At 43.3% G+C, this 25,169-nt stretch overlaps 1 protein-coding gene across 1 annotated transcript in view; it reads right to left on the bottom strand.

Moving 5' to 3' along the window:
* Window positions 1-193: 193 nt before the first annotated feature.
* The window catches only part of LOC104995810, a 191,923-nt gene continuing 166,947 nt past the window's right edge, over window positions 194-25,169 (bottom strand). Inside the window, 8 exon segments of the mRNA XM_010849826.1 lie at window positions 194-346; window positions 3,912-4,018; window positions 4,021-4,113; window positions 4,116-4,152; window positions 4,313-4,464; window positions 10,765-10,927; window positions 18,044-18,105; window positions 18,261-18,356. Of these exon segments, the coding sequence (XP_010848128.1) occupies window positions 194-346; window positions 3,912-4,018; window positions 4,021-4,113; window positions 4,116-4,152; window positions 4,313-4,464; window positions 10,765-10,927; window positions 18,044-18,105; window positions 18,261-18,356 (863 nt within the window).

The raw sequence follows: 25,169 nt of genomic DNA, 5'->3' as shown, positions 1-25,169 counted from the left end.
GTGATGATGCCTAGTGGGACTGCTCTTCGCAGTAGCTCATTGCCACTTTAGAGGAACATTTGCTGTTTAAACCCACAGGAGTGATCCAGTCAATGAACACAAATAATCACTGGGGACTGGTCATGCCATTCATGGCCTCCTGTAAGCACTGGTTGGGAGTTGGCTGCTTGGTTATGAGGTATGTGGGGGGTTTTCAAAGTCTGATCTCTGGATCATCAGTGTCTCCTGAAATCCCGCTAGAAGTGTAGGCTCTCAGGCCCTGCTCCAGAACAACAAAATCAGAAACTCGAGGGGTGAGGCCATCAATCTGTACTTTAATAAGTCCTCCAGGTGATTCTGAAGGGTGCTAACATTTAAGAACCACAGGTGTACTTTTAAAGGGTTTGGTAAACTTTGCAGAGTGAGGTAAGTAAAAAGCGGCACATTCTGTTCCACGTTGAACCAGCCTTGATGATACAGAAGGAAGAAGGAGGAAGAAAAGCACTGGGGTAGAGTTCTTATTCTTTTCTGGTGCTGAAGTAGCTAAAAAGTGATGTGAGCACACAGAACTAGGTTCCCAAGGTCTAGATAGCATCTGGAGAGAGAAATAAAAAGGTGAAGTTAACCACTGGTGAAATGGTTCAAGCGACGATTCCTGTACATAAACTGTTCTTCATGATCTTTCAGGCTTTCTGCTGCTGCTACTGCTGCTAAGTCCCTTCAGTTGTGTCCGACTCTGTGTGACCCCGTGGACTGCAGCCTACCAGGCTTCTCCGTCCATGGGATTCTCCAGGCGAGAACACTGGAGTGGGTTGCCATTTCCTTCTCCAATGCATGAAAGTGGAAAGTGAAAGTGAAGTAGCTCAGTCGTATCCCACTCTTAGCGACCCCATGGACTGCAGCCTACCAGGCTCCTCCATCCATGGGATTCTCCAGGCAAGAGAACTGGAGTGGGGTGCCATTGCCTTCTCCATTCAGGCTTTCTATTTGAGATGAATTATGATCTGCAAGTGGTCTTTGAGCAGTAGGTTCAGCTATAGATATAATGATGATGGTTCCACTTTATAAAGAAATCATAAGATCAAAATGAAGCTTAAACATTAATTTATCCAAGCAAACCCAGCCAGTCAAGTAACAGAACCAGGGTACAACCCCAGGGCTGTCTGTCAACAGAGGTGACTCTTCTATAGGACATGCTTGTCCAGGATGGAGCCAAGGGAAGGTTCTTTAAGACCTTAGCGATGACACCCATTAGAAGTGCTTCTGCTGAGCTGTCCTGCATTTGTCTAGCTGGGTTTGGACATCTGGCTCTCTGACTGAATATGAAGTGATTAGAAAGCCCAGTGTCTGGCAATAAGGATGATGGGTCTTCAGGAGCACAATGTGCTCTATATAACCTTGGGCAGGGGGGTGGTTAGGGGTGCCCTGCTAGATTCTCTGTGCTGTGGGGACCCTTGGGCATGTGGAAGCCTGGGGAAAGTCATTTCATTGCATCTTAGCTTGAATATACACATATGGACCACAGATGCTCCAGGACTAAGTCCAGTTCACCCAGGGAGCCTTTTGGGGAGGGCTAGGCTTGGCAAAACACTTTTTAAAAAGTCATTATTCCTGTTATTTTTCTAAAACAAATTGCTGAGGTTATCCCTTGATATAATGTTCTTGGGGATATACAAACAGTACATAATGATAGCACGTAGCAGGCATGAATTTAAGAATACAAATGGAGGAGGCATCTCAGTGAATTGTGAACTCCTGGAGGACTTTCTATATCCCAGTGCATGCTGCAGTGCCTTGAACACAGAAGGTGCTCAGAATATGTTCAGAGAATGATAAATCTGTCCAGAGACATTAATTATTATAGGCATGCCAGGAAGCGATTCCTAAGCACAGGAGTCTATTTTTAAGGCTATTTTTTTAAAACACATGTCAAGGTCCTATACTATTATGAAAGACGTTAATGAATGGGTATGCTGCAGACGTTGACAGGGTCTTAGTCTCTTGCCTATAATCCATCACCTTGTAAACAAGTCTTTTTTCCTCTCACTGCTCCACTGTGGCCAGGTCACAGCAACCTTAGAAATACAGGTCGCTTTTGCCATTCAATGGGTATCTTCCCTTTGACAGTGTGGTCTTCTTCCCACGGCCTCCAGCCCAGATGCCCTCACAGGGCAGCGGGAGGCCAACAGTGGCCAGGGGTGCGGGAAGGGTTACTCTGCACGAGCCTCTAGCCTAGACCTGGTTGCCCCCAGTCCAGGACCAAAGCCAAGACATAAGAACACTCTGTATTAGGCTCTTTTGGAGGCTGTACTGTGGCTGTGCGTGGGAATGCAGAGGAGAATGATGACGAGGCTTACAGGGGAAAGAGAGATGCAATCTTAAACTCTGCTGGACACAGAGAACTTTGGAAAGAGTCCAAGTCAGTTTGGTGTAGATTGGGTCGCTGCGTCTGCTAAAATAATTTCAGTGAAAATCCAAATCTGTAGAAAACAGATATAAGTAGAAGTGAATCCAAATGAGGTATTGATCGTATTTCCCACTCACCTCTCATCTGGTGATGAAACGCCCTCATCTCAACTCGCAGCTCCCCTATGATGGGGAGAATTTTATTTCTGGACCACGAAGGCTAACACCAGGGTCTTATCCATTGTGCAACAGCGGAGGGCATTTCAGTGATCAGGATGGGGGAGCTGAGGGCAGGGCAGTGAACATCTCGCAGAGCCCCACGTGGTGGCAGTGCTGGGGGCTTCTGTGAGGACAGCTGGCCTTCCATGAGCAGTCATGGCCCCAGGAGCATCTCAGCAGAGTGACCACATGGGACTGGGCAAAGGGGCTGGGGCCAGGGCTGGGACCCATGGGGGAGGCACTGTCAGTTGCCTAGCAACCACTGTCAGCCCTTTTCCCTTTTCCCCCAAGTCTTGCTTGACAATGCACTGAACAAACTGAGACGCCCTCGGAGCTATAAAGGATGCACTGTGATCAACCTAAGCTAATAGCGGTTACTTCATTTTCCTCTTCCAGTGATGGATTTAGCTGTGGGCATGGAAAATCATCCTGGCCATGGAGACATAAGGAGAAATTCTCTGGAGGCTCCTGGGAAAGATTTTCCTGTGTGGTTTTATCTTTTTAAGGGAGGGCTTATCGATGCAGGAGAAGAGGTTTTCTCTCTCAGAATCCATTGTATGAGAAGGTGATACCTGCATCCAAGACTGGCATTTTTAAGACTGTATGAGTTTCCTGTGGCTGCTGTAACAAATAAGCACAAACTTGGAGGCTGAAAACAACAGAACTTGATTCTCTTGCAATTAAGGAGGCCAGAAGTCCAAAATCAGTGTCACTGGATTAAAGTCAAGCCCCTGAAGGCTTCAAGGGAGGATTCTTGACTTGTCCAGGTTCCGGTGGCCACCAGCATTCCCATGCTAAGAAAAGTGTCACGCCAAGCTCCACGGCCATTATCTGAAAATCTTTCTCTGCTCCGCCTTTATATCTTCTTTTCCATATGTTGTCAAATCTCCCTTTGCCTCTGTCACTCCAAGCTCCACGGGCATTATCTGAAAATCTTTCTCTGCTCCGCCTTTATATCTTCTTTTCCATATGTTGTCAAATCTCCCTTTGCCTCTCTTTTATAAGGATACATGTGAGTCTCTTTAGGGTCCACATGGATCGTCCAGGGTCATCTCCCCATGTCTAAATGCTTAACTTAGTCATATTTATAAAGACCATCTTGTACTATATAGAGTAATAGCCCCAGGTTTCAAGGCTTAGGATGTGAATTTTGGGGGAGAAGGAGACATTTTTCAGTTTGCCACAGTGACTACAAGGTAGAATCAAATAATAATAATAATAATTTAGAAGTCTCTCTGGAAGCCTAATGTCACTGTTTTTGAGTTAAGCAACATTGAATATATTCCACAGTGGACTTCAGGGGTTACACAGCTGAGGAACCATCTGATATCAAAGGTGTCCCCTGGGGTCTTGGGGACATCGTGGTCATCTGTACAGGCCTGAGCATCATTCAGGGGCAGGTGCACGACCTTGTGAGCACAGCTTCCTCTGCCTGGCGTCCCACCCCACCCCGCAGGCTGCCACTCTGGCTGTCTGGCACCTCTGAGGAGACTGTGGTCTGGCTGGAGCGGTCAGTCCCATGCCGGACTTGTATGTGGCCACCTGGTGCTGGTCAGATCAGAGGGGCCAGGTGACATCAGACTCTTCGCAGACTTCCTGGCTGGCCCCCTCCTCCGGCAGGAGCCCTTGCTGATCCACAAAGCTGGCTCACAGCTCCAGAACATGTCCTGGTCGTCACCTGCCAAATTGCTGACCAGACCTGCTTTACCAACACCAGGCTCCTCTGAGGAGAGCTGGACGTGACAGTGGCCACACTGCGCATCTTGATGAGGCCCCTCAGTCTCAAGGTGTCACTCTGGCCACAGCATGGCATGTCAGTTGCAGGTGGGGGCCACGCAGCCTGGGTTGGGGGAACTCCTCCTGGGGCAGATGTGGGCAGGGTCTACCCCAGACTCTGGCCCTTTGCATCCTTCTTTTTATAGCCAGTCATTTACTCTTATTTTTAAAACCATGATTTATGAGGTATTTTGCTACCTGAACTTGAAAATCCTTGGATGGAAAAAAAATGAGAAAATTTCTTGCCAATTCCTTAAAATATCCAGGGGGAGAGTAAGGGAAGGCGTTTACATTTTTGAAGTGGGTTGATTCTAGCATATAAACGGGTAAGAGTCAAGCAGTTTCTCAAAGCTGGAACTGTTGATATTTCGGACCACACAATTCTTTGTTGTGAGTGACTGTCCTGGGTGCTATAAGATGTTTAGCAGCATCCCTCAGTTTTAGAATCCCTGCCCCAGGTGTGAGTATATTGAATGAATGTTAGGAGCCTGGCAGAAAATCCTAGAGATAACAGTTCCTCAATTCAAAAAAAAAATTGTGATGAACTGAGTCATGGCAGGGAATGGAAAAGGACATATCTAATGCAGTGACTGAAGTGACTGCTAAGTGTCAGATGTGGACTGAAGGAGAGAAATGATTAGCTTATTTTTCCCTTTGATGGATGCATGGAGTGATGGCCGGGAACTGGCTAAGTCTAAGTGAGCTTAAAAGAGCTCCTCCTGTAAAGTTTAAATTCTGTGTTTAGATGATACAACAGCAATGGGCCATATTTTGTTTATTGCAAGAATTATTTCTTAGTGGTACATCCTATAATAGTACATCTAACATGCAATGCTTTGTTAGATTCAATAAAAATCAGCCTCAAGGGGGTTTTAATGACATGACAAAATGAATCAAATAAAGTTATTCTTATTCAATTAAAAAAGCAATATCTTATGATTCAGGTATAGAATTTAAGACCTTGGAAGAAATCCTGATTTCTAATATTCTTAGTTATTATTTGGCAAAGATGTTTACCCTCTGAATTACTCTCTTTCTTTTCTCCTTTCTCAAAGATCTTGTATTTTAGTTACCTTTGAATATTGGGATTCCATTGCTATCAATAGTAAGAAGGGTACCAATAATATTGGCAGGGTCGTCTGTGTTTACAAGGTCTAATCTTAGTGCTGAAGCCTCAGTTGTCCTGCTAGCTGTGGTTCTGCAACAGGGTTTCCCAACCACATGCCACGAACCTGTTCTGATAGAAGCAAACATTCATTTCTCCAGCCACATTGGAAGACTGCCTCTGGCCATGTAGAGCCCTTATTTTCCCTACAGTGTTATACGAACACTAACCTTTTCTAGGTACATCAGAGACATCACTTTTCCTACAAAGGTCCATCTAGTCAAAGCTATGGTATTTCCAGTAGTCGTGTATGGATGTGAGTTGGACCATAAAGAAGGCTGAGCCCGAAAAATTGATACTTTCAAACTGTGGTGCTGGAGAAGACTCTTGAGAGTCTCTTGGACAGCAAGGAGATCAAATCAGTCAATCCCAAAGGAAATAAATCCTGAGTGTTCATTGGAAGGACTAATGCTGAAGTTCCAATACTTTGACCACCTGATACGAAGAGCAACTCATTGGAAAAGACCCAGATTCTGGGAAAGATTGAGGGCATGAGGAGAAGGGGGTGACAGAGGATGAGATGGTTGTATAGCATCATCAATGGATCACCTCAATGGACATGAGTTTGTGCAAACTCTGGGAGATAGTGAAGGACAAGGAGGCCTGGTGTGTTGCAGTGTATGGGGGTCGCAAAGAGTTGGACATGACTTAGTGACTTAACAGCAAAAACAAGGTACATTTTTTTTAATTTTATTTTATTTTTAAACTTTACATAATTGTATTAGTTTTGCCAAATATCAAAATGAATCCGCCACAGGTATACATGTGTTCCCCATCCTGAACCCTCCTCCCTCCTCCCTCCCCATACCATCCCTCTGGGGTCCCAGTGCACTAGCCCCAAGCATCCAGTATCGTGTATCGAACCTGGACTGGCAACTCGTTTCATACACGATATTTTACATGTTTCAATGCCATTCTCCCAAATCTTCCCACCCTCTCCCTAACAAGGTACATTTTAATGTGGACAGGATGCTTGTGGCTTCTCTGAAAGAATATGAATAGATAAAGTGAAGGATCCCTTTGTCTCTAAGGTCCTGCCACCGATTGCCCAGGTTATGTCCAAAAATTTGCCAAGAAGAGTCCATACCATTGCGGCACTGGTTCAGGAGTGTTTGTCTCCACATTTGCAACCCCAAGGAAGTTAGGTAAGAATTTATACATCCTACTAGATTGGAAGGAGAAACTTCGGTACAAAGCATGAAAGTATTGAAATCAGCATCGATTCTACAAAGGGGGTCCTCAAAATGGGGGTCTTTGGGCAAGCAGAATCAATGTCACTGGAAACTTGTTAGAAAGGCAAAATCTTGAGCCCCAATTCAGAGCTCTGAATCAGACACTCTGGGATGAGCCCCTTCTTCTACCCCTTAAGAAGCTACCCAGATGATTCTCATGTTTGTTTAGGTTTGAGCACCACTGATCTATAGTTTCCTAAATGTAACAGATAACAGGAAAAAAAAACATTATTGGTTTCTTCCCCAAAAGACATTGGATTCTGGGTCCCAGGAGGGGGATCATATTTCCACTGTCTTTTTGTGTGGCTTTGGATCAATGACTTAGCTTTATTGTGTCTTAATTTTTTTTTTAATTTAAAAGTTAGGAACGGGATTAGGTTTTCTTCTTCCTTATAATTTTATTCATTGCCCCATATTTTTAAGTTGCATCAAATGCTGTAGCATCTTTTACAGAAGTGGAGATGGGGGTATGAGTGGGAGTTTCCAGGTTTTCAGGACCCTTTCATGATGCTGAGGAAGGAAGGAACCATCCTCTGTCCACCTTGTGCAACAGGAGTTCGCCCAAACAGGACTTTTTCTGCTTGATGGGTAAGAGATGTCTGTGAAAGGGATGTGGGCTGAAGACTCCATTACCAGTCTTTGGTTCCTAATCCTGGCCTTGATATCAACTCTCACTGGGATGTCAGGCAAGTCTTAATAGCTCTCTGGATCTCAGTTCTTTTACCTGGAATATAAAATCAACTAGGTAAAGAGAGCTTTATGTACTTAGAACAAGGATCAGAGAGCAGGTAGCCAATAAATGCTCCATTTTCTTTCCTTTTCAATTCAAATATTCCATTCTTTGGGATTGTCTAGTGTTAAAGATTCGGAGAAGGCAATGGAAACCCACTCCAGTACTCTTGCCTGGAAAATCCCATGGACGGAGGAGCCTGGTAGGCTGCAGTCCACGGGGTTGCTAGGAGTCTGACACGACTGAGCAACTTCACTTTCACTTTTCACTTCCATGCATTGGAGAAGTAAATGGCAACCCACTCCAGTGTTCTTGCCTGGAGAATCCCAGGGACGGGGGAGCCTGGTGGGCTGCTGTCTCTGGGGTCACACAGAGTCAGACACGACTGAAGCGACTTAGCAGCAGCAGCAGTGTTAAAGATTGCTCTGCAGACACTGAGTCTTGACTGCAGCATTATTATTCGGGTTCCTAAGGTTAACACCCAAAGGAAACACTTGTTGACAGCAGTCAATGATCTTGCTGGCTCATGTTAACTTATCCAAGGAAGCCTGATTACCCACCTTCAGTGAAAGTAGCTCAGTTGTGTCTGGCTCTTTGCGACCCCATGAACTGTAGCCCACCAGGCTCCTCTGTCCATGGAACTCTTCAGGCAAGAATGCTGGAGTGGGTAACCATTCCCTTCTCCAGGGGATCTTCCCAAGCCAGGGATTGAATCCAGGTCTCCTACAGTGCAGGCAGATTCTTTACCAACTGAGACACCAGGGAAGTCCATCTTCCACCCAGTATTGATTGAGAACTATTGGCACTTTTGACAACTTATTGCTTATATGTACCAGCAGTTTCAGGGTCTCCCATAACTCTGGGCTTCCTCTCTAAAGCTGTTGGCCAAATTTCATAGCACATCCTTGTTTAAATGGGGCAACATGATGTGTGAATATTCATATATGTCTTGTTTTAATTAAAATTGTTTTATCAGTGAGAGATTAGAAGCAATTTCTTATTGGTATTTATATATTATATATTCACATAATGATATTTTAAAGGAATCTTACAATTTTTAATATCAGTGATATGCCAGATGCTTTTCAGTAGGTTAATCTATTTAATTCTTACAATTCTTCAAGTTGGTAAAATAGGTGTTATTGCCTCCATTGAAGACAAGAAACTAAGACTCAGTTTGAATAACTTTTGAAAGGTCACTCAGTATGTGATGAAACCAGGATATGAACCCAAATGCTTTCCTTTCCAGGGTCAGTGCTTTTTGTACAGAAGCAAAGATCTCCTAAAACTCATGTTTGCTGGGTAAATGGCTTTAGTGTTTGCATAAGGGTTTCTCTGATTGAGGAAGGTGCTGAGAAGGTGTTAAAATTCAAGTTTAATCAATCAACCAATTAGTATTTATTGAATGCCTGCTGGGTGCAAGGATTACACTTGGTGCTATGGGGGATAAACAACAACAACAGAAAGATGAAACTGATAATAGTGTCGTGGAGGAAGAGAAATATACATGCATACAGAGCGACCTGGGAGGCCTCAGAGAGCAGGAGCGGGAAAGACAGGCCAAGAGTGGCCTGAAACCAGGGCTACCCAGGTCCCCTGCAACTGGGCTGGTCAGGATAGGTTATTTCTGATTTGGTGTATATATCAGATTTTACTATGTTTCTGATATTATATTGTTGAATTTCTGCAGCAGCTCTGTTTCCATTTTAGAGTTGGGTAAGCCAAGTATCAGATAGATGAATTGAGCCTTGCTCATATATACAATCGGAGAAGGCGATGGCACCCCACTCCAGTACTCTTGCCTGGAAAATTCCACGGACGGAGGAGCCTGATGGGCTTCAGTCCATGGGGTCGAGAAGAGTCGGACACAACTGGGTGACTTCACTTTCACTTTTCACTTTCATGCATTGGAGAAGGAAATGGCAACTCACTCCAGTGTTCTTGCCTGGAGAATCCCAGGGACGGGGGAGCCTGGTGGGCTGCCGTCTACGGGGTCGCACAGGCTCGGACACGACTGAAGCGACTTAGCAGCAGCAGGCCTGCCAATGCAAGAGACACAGGAGACGCAAGTTAGATCCCTGGGTTGTGAAGATCCCCTGGAGTAGGAAATGGCAACCCACTCCAGTACTCTTGTCTGGAAAATTCCATGGAGAGAGGAGCCTGGCCGGTTACATGTCCATGGGGTCGCAGAGTCGGACACGGCTGAGCACACACGTGAACACCGGCAAGGGACTCACACTTTGGCCTTGAGTCCGTGTCTAGTCTTCGTTCTGCATTATTTATTAGAACTAACTCTAGAAAAGGCTTGTTAATGTTCATGCTTTCCCCAGAGTAGACTTGAAATCATCTAAATGCCAAGAAATGGGGGTTTAAAGACCAGATTTCCTTTATTCATTCAGAATTGCAGAGTTATATAAAGAAAGAGCAGTGTTTCTTTGAAGGAATGTTTTTGTTTAGTTGAAGGTTTTTTTATGTGTTTTAAGCAGTCATGCTGGTGTTTGTTCAGATATGTGCTAAAGATTCAAATATTAGGGACTTTCCCAGTGGTCCAGTGGTTAAGACTGTGTTTCCAGTACAGTGGGCCTGGGTTCAATCCCTGGTCCAGGAACTAAGATCCCACATGATGCACGGTGTAGCCAAAAAAAAAAAAAGATTAAACATTAAAAGAGCAGCTTAGAATTTTGTACAGCTCTGTAGAGACTCCCACCCTCTACTTCTCAAACCCTTGTTTGTTGTTTAGTCTTTAAGTCGAATCTGACTCTTTTGTGACCCCCATGGATTATAGCTCACCAGGCTCCTCTGTGGGTGGGATTTCCCAGGCAAAAATACTCAAGTGGGTGGCCATTTCCTCCTCCACGGGATTGTCCAGATAAGGGATCGAACCCGGATATCCTGCATTGGCAGGAGGATTCTTTATCACTGAGCCACCAGGGGAGCCCTTCTCAGTCAATTAATCCACACACTAAATTGCCTTCTTGTTTGGGAGGGGAGGTTGTGGCCTCTGTCGATAGAGGATGCCCAGAGCCTTGGACAGTGAGGCTGGGCGGAGGAGGGGTTAAACCTGATTGGGGGTGGGGATGAGACCTCCAAAGGGTAAGGGTCACCACAGAGTTCAGAGCAACACCTTCTACTGGGGAGTCACCGGTGAAGCCAGGCAGAGGAACAATTTTTAAACATTTCTGGAGTTCAGGCAACTGCTCTGTAGCCTGTTCCTGGGGTGGTGCCGGGACCCTGGGGAGCGGCGTCTAATGACTTACCTGCGGTGGTAACGGTGGTAACGTTGGCAGGCATCAGCCTGCGGGGCTTTGACGGGAGGCAGAAAACCAGACGGATTGCCTGAGGCTTCCCCACCACAGGCAAAGCAAATGTCAGCACCGCCCTGAAGAGCCAGGCAGCCCCGAAGGGAAGCAGGGGCACAAACTGTTTGTTCAAGGAGAAAATGGAAATTTCCAAGAGGGAATTCCAAGTGCTTGTTTGTATTTTGGTTTGTTGATAAAGAACATTTTAAAATATAAAGGCTTTCGGGAAAGAATGCAGGTTTTTTTTAAAAATATATATTTTTATTACAATCATCTAAAAATTATATATTCTGATAAGAATAAACAGGAATAAATAGAAATTGAATTGCTGAGGTTTAAAAAAAAAGCTTCTTTTGAAGCAGGAACTTAGTATCTTCAATAAGAATGTCCAATATATTATCAAAGAGTAATCTGAGTATAATAAGATCCCTACAGCTCGTGTACTTCTAGATGATGGAGCAGAACTTACCTTCCATGGTAAGCACAGGCACGGTCCCAATTTGAAAAGTTGAAATGTATTATTAAAATGTCCTTTCAGGATTGAACAAATTAAAAATTCTGTAATACCCACCACAAGGATATATGTGTATCTAACACTCAATAAGTATTTATTGATAAGTTAATCTTTTTTTCAGAGGCTTTTGTTAGAATCCTAATCTTTTGGATTCTCATATCTGTATGTTAGTCTGGTGTTAATTTTATTCTAATCAGCAGGGAAATGTTAATACATACTGTAGCTTAATTACTAGAAATACTCCATCATGGTGTCCGATGGCTGCAACATTATTGTTAAATGGACAAAATGTAATGTGTATAATTAACAAATATGAAGACTGCAAAATGGGCCAGCTAAGAACAAGTTTTTCCCAAAGAATCACTGATAATGCAAAGTTCTGTTGGCTGTTCTCATTGTAAAATTTGCATGGATCACTACTTCCTACTTTTGATCCCATTGTGGCTTGTTAGGTTAGATATCATGAAAGTTCCCCAACCTACACCCCTAAGCTATTTTGACACCATAAATAAGTAAGTGAAGATGCTCAGTCGTGTCCGACTCTTTGCGACTCCATGGACTGTAGCCTACCATGCTCCTCCATCCATGGGATTATCCAGGCAAGAGTACTGGAGTGGGTGCCATTGCCTTCTCCAGAGGATCTTCCCAACCCCAGGGGTCGAACCTGGGTCTCCCGCATTGTAGTCAGATGCTTTACCATGTGAGCCACCAGGGAAGTCCTATTTTGACACCATATATTTTATATATTTATATGAAAATATTGGCTGGGAACTTATATCTCCTCTGTATCAGTAATCTTAAGGGTGTAGATATTAAATCCCATAAGAAGGCAACCAACTAAAAATAATTCAAGGAGTTAAATTTTAGATCCAGGAAAAACAAAACAAAACAGAACTAGTTATTATCAAAACCAGCCAAGCCTCTTCCTGATGGGTGTGAAATCTGAGGCCAGAGACAGTGACTTGTTCAAGCTCAGCCAGCCAGTCACAGGCTTGTGGTGACCACCCTGGACTCCTCAAGGTCCTCAGATCAGTGCTTCAGCTGCCAGGCAACGTTTCCCAGTAGTTTTTCCCATCACGGACTCGTGTTGCATGTACCTCGGTAACTGCTGCTTTCCCTCGGGAACAAAGGGATGAATTGGATGGTTGATCAAATCCCCTTCCGGCACAGTGTGCTGAGGCTAGCTAGAAAATTTCTGCAAGGCCTGTTATTTTCCTCACCAGTAAACGAGCAGTGCCTCCACTTGCAAGCAGGCAGCACAAGATTATAAAAGAAACAGAACCCACAGTAAACTTTAATCAACACAGAGATATTGAGGTGACTTCCAGGTTTGGGTCAACTTGAGTGTAAAGTTAGTGTTCCTACAGATACCGCGCAAAGGCACAGTCCTTTTGGACCTGTGCCGAGATTCTCTAAGGACCTTTTGTCTCTTCTTATTGGATCATTCTTTTACCTTCTCCCAGTTGGAATAATTTCCATCTCCACTTGGATTTGAGCAGTGTTTTCTTATCATGTGTTCTTCCGTTTTTCTGAACCAGAAAAATCGAGAGGGAAAAACAAAACCTGCCAACGTTCAAGGAAAGTAGAGAAGAATGCTGTTAGCAGAGCAGCTTTCCTTTCATTCATGATGATTTCCATTTCTTTATTCTGCATTCTCTATCCAACCTCTTCAGTATAGCTTGTGCCCTTTATAATAGGTGGCCTCACAGAGTCTCCACTTGCCCTTGTACCTTAGCATCAAGCCTTTCATTAACACAGTCTCCTTACGTGGACTCCAGACCATAGCTGCCTGCCTACCAGAAACGTTCATCTGAATGCTCCTCATTCTTAGTATCTCCAACATGAATTTCTCAATTGCACCTTCCCTTTTAATCCAGAATCTATGAAGTTGCTCAAGCCACACACATAAACTTTCATCATCTCTCTCTCACCATCACTTCTTGACTCCACTTCCCAAAGAATGCCGCAGATTTCTCTTCCTTTCTCCTCCTATTGCAACAGTCTTTGTTCATAATTTTTTTTCTGGAGTCCTGTAACAGCATCCTATCTGCCCTTCTCGCTTCTAGTGTTGCCCTCTGAAGGCCAGTATCCATACTATTTGAAGTGTCATCTTTCCTAAAACACAGATCCTTTTCTTCCATCCCCATGTTTATAAGCCTTCAATGGCCCTCATTGTGTTTTTTTGACATAAGTCAAAATTCCTCTCTCTGGTGTGCTCAGTTTGTTTTGTAACTGATAGAATAAATAAATTCTTAGCATTACATTACAGATGCAGGAATTTATTAATAGACATTTGGTCAGAGAGATGATCTGAGTCCAGGAACATAAGCCCTCTACTCCATTTTTTTCCCCCTGCCCCTCCTGGTAGAGAAATGTGCTAGGCAGGGTTATGTTTTCAGTCCTGCATGCAGATTTAGGATACCATGCAGATGACTTCAATGAGGCTCTTTTGTGTCTGGCTTTGTTGTAACTTGTGTGATGAAGTTAATTCTGAACAAATACTTTTGTTCTTTGGTTATCTAATTGGCTTTCATTTTAACAGTTGGGCTCATTGGAGCATCAACCCTTTCATTTTAGGCAACGTCAAACTGTCCATATATAATGCACTTTCATGATGAGAGCAGCATTTGAAACTTAACCTAAAATAAGCAGGTCTCCTATTAGCAAACTGATTAGAATAGTACTAATACATAATTTATATTATTGGCCTTCCTGAAATTTCTCCAGGATCGCCCACCAGGGCAGTATGCTCTGGGAACCAGATTAAAGGAGGTTTTCTATCTGCCTCCAGCTTCTCTGTTGCTCTGTCCCTTTATTTTCTAAAGTCAGGTTTGTTGTGGTGTAATTTATACACAGTAAAACTTCACCGTTATGTAGTTTGGTGTGTCACGTGTTTCCAAGTGTTTGAAGGATGTGCACATTTACCTTCTCACTGTAATCGAGAGGAAACATTCCCATTACTCAGAAAAGTTCCTTATGCTCTGCAGTCCATTCCTTCCCCACACCTGTTATAGAGAGAAGCAAGGAAATGAATTCCGCCAACAGTGTAAGTGATCTTGGAAGCAAAGTCTTCCCCAGGCAAGCCTTGAAGTGAGACTGCAGCTTTGTCAGAACCAAAGAAGCTAAGCCATACCTGGACTCCTGACGCATAGAAACTTAGATAACAAACGTGCATTTTTAAAAGCCACTAAATTTGTGTTAATTTGCTATACTTGTTGCCACAGCAACAGACAACTGATATAGGCTGGTTGTTTCCAGTTTCTGGTGGTTACAAACAAAGCTGTTTTGTGCATTCACATGTAAGTCTGGGTAGTGACCTATATTCTTATTTCTTTTGGGTAAATACCTAGGAGTGGGGTTGCTGAATCATATGATAAGTTTGCTTAACTTTTAAGTAACTGCCAAGCTGTTCTCCAAAGTGTCTGTGCCATTATATATCCTCACCAGCAATGTTTAAGGTTCTGGGTACTCCATATCCACATCAGCAGTTGTGATTGATTGTTTAAACTCTTAGCCATTCTAAGAGGTGAATAATGGCATTTCACTGTGGTTTTAATTTGCATTTCTGTAAGATGTTCAAGCTGGTTTTAGAAAAGGCAGAGGAACCAGAGATCAAATTGCCAACAGCCACTGGATCATGGAAAAAGCAAGAGAGTTCCAGAAAAACATCTATTTCTGCTTTATTGACTATGCCAAAGCCTTTGACTGTGTGGATCACAATCAACTGTGGAAAATTCTGAAAGAGATGGGAATACCAGACCACCTGATCTGCCTCCTGAGAAACCTGTATGCAGGTCAGGAAGCAACAGTTAGAACTGGACATGGAACAACAGACTGGTTCCAAATAGGAAAAGGAGTTCGTCAAGGCTGTATATTGTCACCCTGCTTATTTAACTTATATGCAGAGTACATCATGAGAAATTCTGGGCTGGAAGAATCACAAGCTGGAATCAAGATTGCCGGGAGAAATATCAATAACCTCAGCTATGCAGATGACACCACCCTTATGGCAGAAAGTGAAGAGGAACTAAAAAGCCGCTTGATGAAAGTGAAAGAGGAGAGGGAAAAAGTTGGTTTAAAGCTCAACATTCAGAGAACGAAGATCATGGCATCTGGTCCCATCACTTCATGGGAAATAGATGGGGAAACAGTGGAAACAGTGTCAGACTTTATTTTTTTGGACTCCAAAATCATTGCAGATGGTGATTGCAGCCATGAAATTAAAAGACGCTTACTCCTTGGAAGGAAAGTTATGACCAACATAGATAGCATATTCAAAAGCAGAGACATTACTTTGCCAACAAAGGTCCGTCTAATCAAGGCTATGGTTTTTCCAGTGGTCATGTATGGATGTGAGAATTGGACTATGAAGAAAGCTGAGTGCTGAAGAATTGATGCTTTGGAACTGGTGTTGGAGAAGACTCTTAAGAGTCCCTTGGACTGCAAGAAGATCGAACCAGTCCATCCTAAAGGAGATCAGTCCTGGGTGTTCATTGGAAGGACTGATGCTAAAGTTTAAACTCCAATACTTTGGCCACCTCATGCAAAGAGTTGACTCATTGGAAAAGACTCTGATGCTGAGAGGGATTGGGGGCAGGAGAAAAAGGGGACGACAGAGGATGAGATGGCTGGATGGCATCACCAACTCGATGGACATGAGTTTGAGTGAACTCCGGGAGTTGGTGATGGACAGGGAGGCCTGGTGTGCTGCAATTCATGGGGTCGCAAACAGTCGGACACAAATGAGCGACTGAACTGAATGAGTAGTGACATTGAGTTCTTTTTATATGCTTATTTTTCTACCCTTTGCTCTCCTTTGAATTATCTATTCGAGTTGTTCACCCATTTAAAAAAAAAGAAACAACTTGTTCGGTCATTGAATTATGAGAGTTCTTTATGTATATTAGGTATAGTCTTTTAACAGATATGTGTTTTGTAAATATTGTCTCATGGTCTGTAGGTTGACTTTTTATTTTCCTAAGTGTCTCTCAATATCAGAAATGTTTAGCTCTAATGAAATAAAACAGTATTTTTATTTTATAGATAATGATTTTATGTCTAGGAAACTTTTGCCTAATCCAAGGGTACAAATATTTTCTTCTATATTTTGTTCTAACACTTTCATAGCTTTAGGTTTTACTTTTAGATATCTGATCCATTTTGAGTAATTTATACAAGGTACAATGCATGTCTCTAGTTAGAGTTTTTTTTTTTTAAATTATGAATGTGTATTAAATTTTGTCAAAACATTTTTCTCCATCTACTGAAATGATACTATAGTCTTCTTCTTTAGTCTGATACTATGGTGAATTACATTTACTGATTTTTAGAATTGAATCAGTCTTACATTATCAGAATAAAACCTGCTTGGTCATGATGTTCTTATCCTTGACATTCCCAGCTTTGGTTTAGGCTTGGTTGAGGTCAAGTCCTCTTTACTTTTGGCTTCCACTGTACAGTCTGTCCTCTGGTCTTTCTGCAGTGCCTTTAGTCTCCTAACCTGAACTTATTGCCTCGCATCTTTGTTATACAACTTTAGAGGTGTTTGCTTAGTCCACCAAATGTCTGATTTGTTAAGAACTGTATTCTCATTTCTCCCAAGAGGGTTAAGGCCTTGAGAACCTTGTTTGTACCTTATGACCCTGGCTACAGCTGATTGGACCAGGAGTGGGCACCTGACCTAAGTTGGAACAGTCATTTCCTCTTTCCCAGGAACTTGGATTGGAAACTCAAATATACCAGTTGGTTTATGCTGATTGCTTGAAGTGAGAACGTGTTGTCAGGAGCCAACCTTTTGGCATAGCCAAGTTCAGCCAATGCAAGAATCATGGAGAAAATACGTTGGTTTGGACAGAGATAGGAGACTATTGAATTTCTTAATCCTTTTCTTTGGTTTAATGATTCATTCCTATATTCTTCCTTCCCCATATATTTCCTTTCTTTCTTAAGATAGTTTTGAATCAGATTTTCTACTTGGAACCAAAACTGCCTTGGCCACTTTATGCTTCAATGATTTTGTACACTCTGTTCCTATAGCTTAGAATGCCATACTCTAACTGGTTTGCTCCTGATTCTTCTAGATGTCTAGGCAGCTTATGCTCGGGTTAAAATTATTCTGATTCCCTTCTCAGGTAGAGGCAATATTTCATAATGAAAGCTATCATTTATCCCTTCTATCACATTTATTATACATTATTATAATACTCGTGTTAGACTCCAAGCTCAAAGAACTTGGTCTTTAGTATTTCATATCACGGGGTTTAGTGTTCGGTCCAACTTATATCCTAGTAAATGCTTAGAATGAAAAAATTAATCGAGTAGGTTAGGTGAAACACTTTGCTTTGGTAAATATTCAAGGGGCCTTTATCCCTTATCTTCAGAAGCAAGGGTTAGAGAGGCAACACTTCCAACTTCTCTTTGTCTCTGTCTTCCATAAGATTGGTTCTCAAAGGTGGTTGCATATTAGAATCATCTGGGGGAGCTTTTAGAAAATCTTGGTACTTCGTCTGATCCCTGCACAAATTAAAGCAAAATCTCTAGGGAAAGACCCAGAATTAGATTTTTAAAACTATGACCACTTGGCGGATGAAGCTTAAGTAATATAAACAATGCAATACTGATGACTTGGTCAGCCCTCCAGAAATGCTGAAGTAATTGACCTAGAGTGCGACTGGGAGGCAGTGTCTTTAAAAGCTCCCCAGGCAAGTCTAATATGGAGCCAACTTTGGGACCCACAGTCCTAGCGATGTCCTCATTCTCTGGTTCATAGAGAAATTCTTTAGAAACTGAAAATTCATGGCGGTAACAGAAAGTTACACCTTCCGTACTGTATGGGAAGCAGGTGGGGAAATCTGCAATGCAGATCATACGACCTCATTTTGCAGGCCCAGGAATTTGGTACTAATTAGGTTTGTCTGATGCAAGAATATCAGTTACACACCTGCCCCAAGTTTTTTCCTCTCGCAAACTGTACGATAACCCTGCTTATAGATCATGAGGATCCTTTGCTTGGTAGATACAAAGTAGGCCACAGACGCTGCAGGGGGTAAGGAGGAAGTTGCTGACAGAAGCAGCGCACACCCCCTCTTTGTTGCTCTGTCCTTGGTGCTGACTTTGGTAAGGAAAGCATTGCCTCCACGTCTTGTGGCTTCCTGTTTTGACTTCAGGAATTAATGGTGTTCTTTGCTTAACTTACAGAAATTAATGGTGTTTACACTGGTGGGGGAAAATTAATGCTGTTGCATTGTTATGAGACACAAAGTAAGCATAAGAAATATTTAGCTGGTAATCAAGAACATATCTTCTGATGAGTCTGACTTGCCCCCTTTTAGCTAGTTTTATGCATGGCTGCTTCCTAAGACTGCTCAGTGGGTTACAGTTGACAGAGGGAAACCAAAAATTATGACCACTTTACTGAGGCATGGCAAAGCTGCAAACCACGTGGAATGGAGCCGTCAAGCAAACCCAGAGTGGGGTTTCTTTGTTGCCCGCAATCAGTCAGGGCCTCCTTTTGTAATCTGCCTCTTGAGCATCTTAGAATCAGTTTCTTTTGTACCTAAATTTATTCTTGTTATTCAGCGACTATGGTTTTACTATTTGGTATCTGCCTAAATGTCATCCTCTCTGAACTCAACCCAGAGTTGAGTGTTGGGTATGTGATCTCACAACATCCAAAGCCTTCATCCTTGTTGCTGTTGGGCAAACACAGGGCAATATCATCACATAACCCCTTAACAGCACAGCACTCTGTTTCAAATAATTGGGATACACATTTCTTGCCTAGCCCTCACTCTACTTCCTCTACCAGCCTACCCAAATGATTGTCTTTTTGAGTTCTGCTAGTCAGATCTCAGTGGTTTAACCAGACAAATCTTTACTTCACTCTCACGGTCCATGTTGATTGTTGGTTGACCAGGCTCTGCTCTGCTTTGGGCACTCCCAAACTCAGGGCCTTACAGCAGCCACCAACAGCGTGGTCAGTTCCCATGGCAGAGGGGGACATAATGTAGCAAGTTACAGACCAACTCTGTTACCACTTGTCACAGTTCATTGGCTAAAGCATGTTGTAAGATCATGCCTGTTTCAAGAAGGCAGAAACATGTAATCTTACTTCTGCCCAGAAGGGGAAATGAGGGTATTCAGAGAACACATGGGAAAACATGTTTTGGATGTTAGGATAATAGTTTACACAGAAAAACACTAAGAATTACACATAAAATTAAAAGGTGAGTTAAAGTCTCTAGTGAGTTGACAAGTTAGAACTAAATTAGAAGTGAGTTGACTCTTCCCATCAGGTGACCAAAGTATTGGAGCTTCAGCTTAAGCATCAGCCTACCATCTAAAAGAAGAAAGACACATTTCTGAAAACAGCACTCAAAAATGAGAGACCATTAGGCATCCCTAAAGATGACCTGAGGATTAACTAGGTGAGTGTGCATGCCACTTTGGGACCAGCTCAAGTATACAGAGAGGCCTAAATTCTTCAGATCCACATTAGAAGTTTGTCTACATAATAAACATTTAAATTGAGTTGTTGTTGTTCAATTGCAAAGTCGTGTTTAATGCTTTGTGACCCCATAGACTGCAGCGTGCCAGGCTTCCCTGTCCTTCACTATCTTCCAGAGTTTGCTCAAATTCATGTCCATTGAGTTGGTGATGCCATCCAACCATCTCGTCCTCTGTCACCCTCTTCTCCATTTGCCTTCAATCTTTCCCAGCATCAGGGTCTTTTCCAGTGAGTCGACTCTTCTCATCAGGTGACCAAAGTATTGGAGCTTCAGCTTAAGCATCAGTCCTTCCAATGAATATTCAGGATTGATTTGCTTTAGGATTGACTGGTTTGATCTCCTTGCAGTCCAAGGGGCTCTCAGGAGTCTTCTCCAGCACCACAATTCGAAAGTATCAGTTCTTCTGCACTCAGCCTTCTTTATGGTCCAACTCTCACAACCATACGTGACTACTGAAAAACCCATAGCTTTGACTATAAAAACCTTTGTTAGCAAAGTGACGTCTCTGATTTTCAATATACTGTCTAAGTTTGTCATAGTTTTCCTTTTAATTAACACTTAAATTGAGAGCCAAAGAATAATAGTGTTGGCTGCAATAAAAAGACAAGCTTGAAACCCCCACAAATAGATGATGTAATCAGGGCCCAGAGAGGGAAAGGTTTTTACCCTTAGTATCCCATAATGAGTAAGAGGCAGAACTAAATAGAGACAAGTTATGATTCTGAGTCCAGTGGTCTTTATGTCATACAGTAGTATCTGTCTTATTGTATTGATTCTAAGGAAAGTTTCCAACTGTTGACAGCTATGGACTCAGACTATATGAACTTTAAACAAATTTGCTTCCAGGCATCCTTTCTGACTCTGCTCTTTGGTTGAGGGCACCATCCAATTTATAATAGGACTTAGAATTCCTCGCTTATGACTTCTAAGTGTTAATTTGGGGTGTTGATTTTTTTCCTCCGTTTTGTTTAATGGATGAATTAGGTTTGATCAACATTCTAGTAATGTCTTGTAAAAATATAGGTTTAGAGTACATAATCCAGCAGCTTGTGAGAAAATCATTTTCAAGGGAAATAAATTTGCTCCAATCAGAAACAGGATTAGTCAGTCTTGACCTGCTAAATTGAATCAGAGAGTTCTATAGCATCAGATGTTCCCGGCATTGACCTTTTAATGAGAAATGGTCCTATAAGATCTGTTTTACTCCTCTGTGAAATATTTTATGAATTTGAACAAAGCTTTCCATCATTTAGATACTATCAGGAGCTGAAGATGGGTTAGGCTGAGACCAAGTAAAATTAGTTTCTGATGGCTTGGCCGGGTAGAACATGTCTCATTTGTTAACTTGCTGACCCTCTTTCTTTCCCAAGCCAAAAGGCTCAAAAGACCAGACCCTAGTAAATACCTTTTATTAAGAGAAGAAAAAGACCAAAGCAACCTAGCAGAAGCTCTTTGGGGAAAAAAAAATCTCATAAGTATGCAGTGTCTCCTGCCGGGAGGAACAGAGCAGCTGGGCTTGTGGCTTTCACATCGTATCCACAACTCCTGTCCTCAAATGCAGCTTCGGGGCTTGACAACTGGAGTTGACTGGTTAAGTGGGTTGTAAGTTCCGTCTTTAAAATCACCCAGCTGTTCCTTTTCTCAAAAAAGGAAAACCAACCCAGCTGGTAGGTGGGAGTTTCCCACTGTGACCCAGGAAGCCGAGGTCTGGAGACAGGTGCAGAAGGGGAAATGTGGGAAGAGGGAGTGGGAGGAGGTGAGGCAGGGCCGCAACCTTCGCCTAGTCTACCCCAGCTCTGTGGGGCCGCCCGCCAACAGGGTGGGGGCTGTCCCAAGTAGTTATTTGGAAAGGAGGCTTGTATTTCCTGCTGTGCTTTGCAGTCAGATAGGAATGGAGGGAAAGGGCGTGATAGGATCCTTGGATGAAGCTGGAGGAGGTCCTACAAACTGAGTCTAATCATTTTGGAGATGATGAAGCTGAGGTCTACAGGGGCACATGCTTGGCCCATGGACACAATTGGAGTCTCGTTATTCCAACTCTACTGAGACCTCTTCTCTGTCTAATAACTCAACGCAGTGTGGGACAGATGCATACGATCTGGACCTGGCATTAAAGACCCTGTAATATCACTGCGGAGACAGTATAATTATATAAACAACTTATAATAAATAATGCTGTTAAGCACAGAGGTCTTTATTTCTATGCCACCAAATGTGCTGAATGTACTTAAACAAGATCCTTAACCTCTCTGTTGCTTGGGTGCTGCTACCTCTGTAAGATATTAAACATTTACATACCTATAAATCTAGGTAGTAAAAAATAGAATTAAATTAAAAATTTTTTGTATTTAGAGAACCAATGATCATGGTCCTGGGGATGCAGAGAGAAGGTCTACAGTTAACTCTGGAACTTCCTCCAACACGGCTGCTCACAGTTCAGAGAGACAGCACTGTGGCCTTCATCCTCTCCTATGTCTTTCTCAAAATGGGGTCCTTCTCTGATAATCCACCTTTGGGGTCTTACCTTTGGTGTCCCCCCAATGTATTCCTTTGAAATAGAGCCCCTACTGTCTCTACTCAAGACCTTAATAAAGTTATGTATTTTTCCTCTCACTCTTTGACAGATGTTGAGTCTAACAGAGAGTTGGGAGGTAAGGGCCAGAGAAGTGATGACTCTGCTTTGTCCTCTCCTCTCCAAGGTGACAAGTGATTTAGCTGGTACTTTCGTGGTGTAAGTCAAAAAACGAGACAAATGGTAGTTTCTGAGGACTATGTCTTCAGCACTCTGACATCCTTTAAGGATTCCTCATTGATTCAGTGAGTCTCCTGGTCTATAGATAAACACGATTTAGACAGGTCTAGAATGGTGCCGGGAAACCTGAGTGTTATTCTTCCCTCTGCCAGGCTGTGTGATCTTGAGTGAGGACTTCTATCTCGGATTCCTAGTTTCTTCATCTTTAAAAGGAGACATTTTTCTGCTCTGTGTGACCTCCAAGGTTGTTAAGGGACTGTAGTCAACCAATATATGTGAAGACATTGACTATAAAGAATAACACATATAGGAGAAAAGGGAACCCTCCCACACTGTTGGTGGGAATGTAAACTGGTATAGCTACTACTCAATACAGTATATGGAGGTTTCTCAAAAAACTAAAAAGAGAACCACCATATAACTCACTCATTCCTCTCCTGGGTATATATCTGGAAAAAAAAAAAGAGAGAAACCCTAATTTGAAAAGATACATGGACCCTAATATTCATAGCAGATTATTTACGATTGCCTAAATATGGGCTTCCCTGGTAGCTCAGATGGTAAAGCGTCTGCCTACAATGTGGGAGACCCAGGTTCGATCCCTGGGTCAGGAAGATCCACTGGAGAAGGAAACAACAACCCACTCCAGTATTCATGCCTGGAAAATCCCACAGACCAAGGAGCCTGGTGGGCTACAATCCATGGGGCCGCAAAGAGTTAGACAAGACTGAGCGATTTCATTTCACTTCACTTCAAATATGGCTTGCTAGGTGGCTCAGTGGTAAATAACCTGCCTGCCCATGTAGAAGACTTGGGTTCAATCCGTGGGTCAGGAAGGTCCCTTAGAGGAGGAAATTGCAACCAATTCCAGTATTCTTGCCTGGAAAATCCTGTGGACAGGGGGGTCTGGCAGGCTACAGTTCATAGGGTCACAAAGAGTTGGACATGACTGAGTGACTGGGCACACATGCCCAGATAGATAAGGAAGCAGCGCAAGTATCCATTAACAGATGAATGGATAAAGATGTAGTGTGTGTGTGTGTGAGTGTGTGTGTGTGTCTTCACGGGGTGGGGGCCAGATTGCAACTACCCTGCTGCCGGGTGCCCAGGCGTCCCCTCTCCTCTCTGTGTCTCCTATGCACTGCCCTCCTCTGATCCCAGCAGATGAACTGGGCCATGAGCCCACCATGCACTGGGAGGAACAGCTGCCCCAAGCCTGTACTTGCCTGGATGCTACAACGGTGAAAGTGTGTCTGAACATCCCTTTCCGATGGAGGGCTTGACCCAAGTGTGGTTTCTCCAGACAGAGCATCTTCTGACCCAAACAGTCAAAAACTTCGAAAGTCTAAAAACGCTCTTTTGAGAACTTGACCTGTACCCCTGGCCTCCGGCTACAGAACTGGTGGCAGAGAACCACTGAAGTTGAAGTTAGAGGCATCTACTCCTTGGCAGTTGAAGATGAAGACAGAACACAGAAACAGTCCTTTACAGGGAGGGGCGTGAAGGCTGGTTGTGCTGTTTTGGTGGAGAACAGCTGCAGGGGCATCTGAGGCTGGGCAGGACCCTTGCGGAGCAGCTATTTTTAGGTGTGTTCTCAGGAAGAAGGAGGCAGAGCAGAACATCTTTCATTTCAGCTTTTGGCAGCCAAACTGTGGCTATAGTCAGATGGGCATCCATTCTGCGACCTTCTTCCCTCCTACCCTTGAACTTCCGTTTCAATACAATTCTGCCTGGGGATTACCTATTGAAACCAGAGCAAACCCACACACAAAACCAAAACAGACAAAACCCAAACAGCAGCCCAAACCCAACTTGTTATTTCAACTTAGAGTTGCCAGGCTCTTGCTCTGCTTGTCAGTGCATTTATTCTGTATCCATCACATATTTGAGTTTTGAGGTGTACTGGATACAACATAAATAAACCAATGCCTCTTGTCCCTGGTCTCACATAGAGCTCAGCACGGGGGTGGGAAGAGTGCATATGTAGTTCAGTGGACATTCAAGTGAGAGTCCATACCTCAACCTCTTTGGGTAAGTCACTCTGATTTGGGGCAGGGTTGGGCTTCCCTGGTGGCTCAGACAGTAAAGAATCCACCTGCAATGCAGGAGACCTGAGTTCAATCCTGGGTCAGGAAGATCCCCTGGAGAAGGGAAAGGCAACCCACTTCAGTATCCTTGCCTGGGAAATCCCATGGACAGAGGAGCCTGGCCGGCTACAGTCCATGGTGTTGCAAAGAGTCGGACATGACTGAGTGGCTAACACTTTGACTTTTCAGTTGTAAGAACATCTGAAGTATGCGGGATGTTGTTCTTTTGTTGCTAAGTACTGTCTGACTCTTGCATCTCCATGGACTGTCTATGGGACTACCCAGGCAAGAATACTGGCATGGGTTGCCAAGCCCTCCAGGGCATCTTCCCAACCTAGGGACTGAACCCACATCTCCTGCATTGCAGGCAGCTTCTTTACCTCTGAGCTACCTGGGAAGTCCAATAGGTGGTCAAATCTGTCCTCACGCAAATCTGAGGACTGATAGGTTGCCCCTTGCAATCTCTGAATCCTCTTTAATAAGTGGATAAACTACTTATACCT

This window comes from Bison bison, unplaced genomic scaffold, assembly GCF_000754665.1.
Source record: "Bison bison bison isolate TAMUID 2011002044 unplaced genomic scaffold, Bison_UMD1.0 scf7180017864287, whole genome shotgun sequence".
Lineage (NCBI taxonomy): Eukaryota > Metazoa > Chordata > Mammalia > Artiodactyla > Bovidae > Bison > Bison bison.
This window is presented reverse-complemented; position numbering and strand designations above follow the sequence as displayed.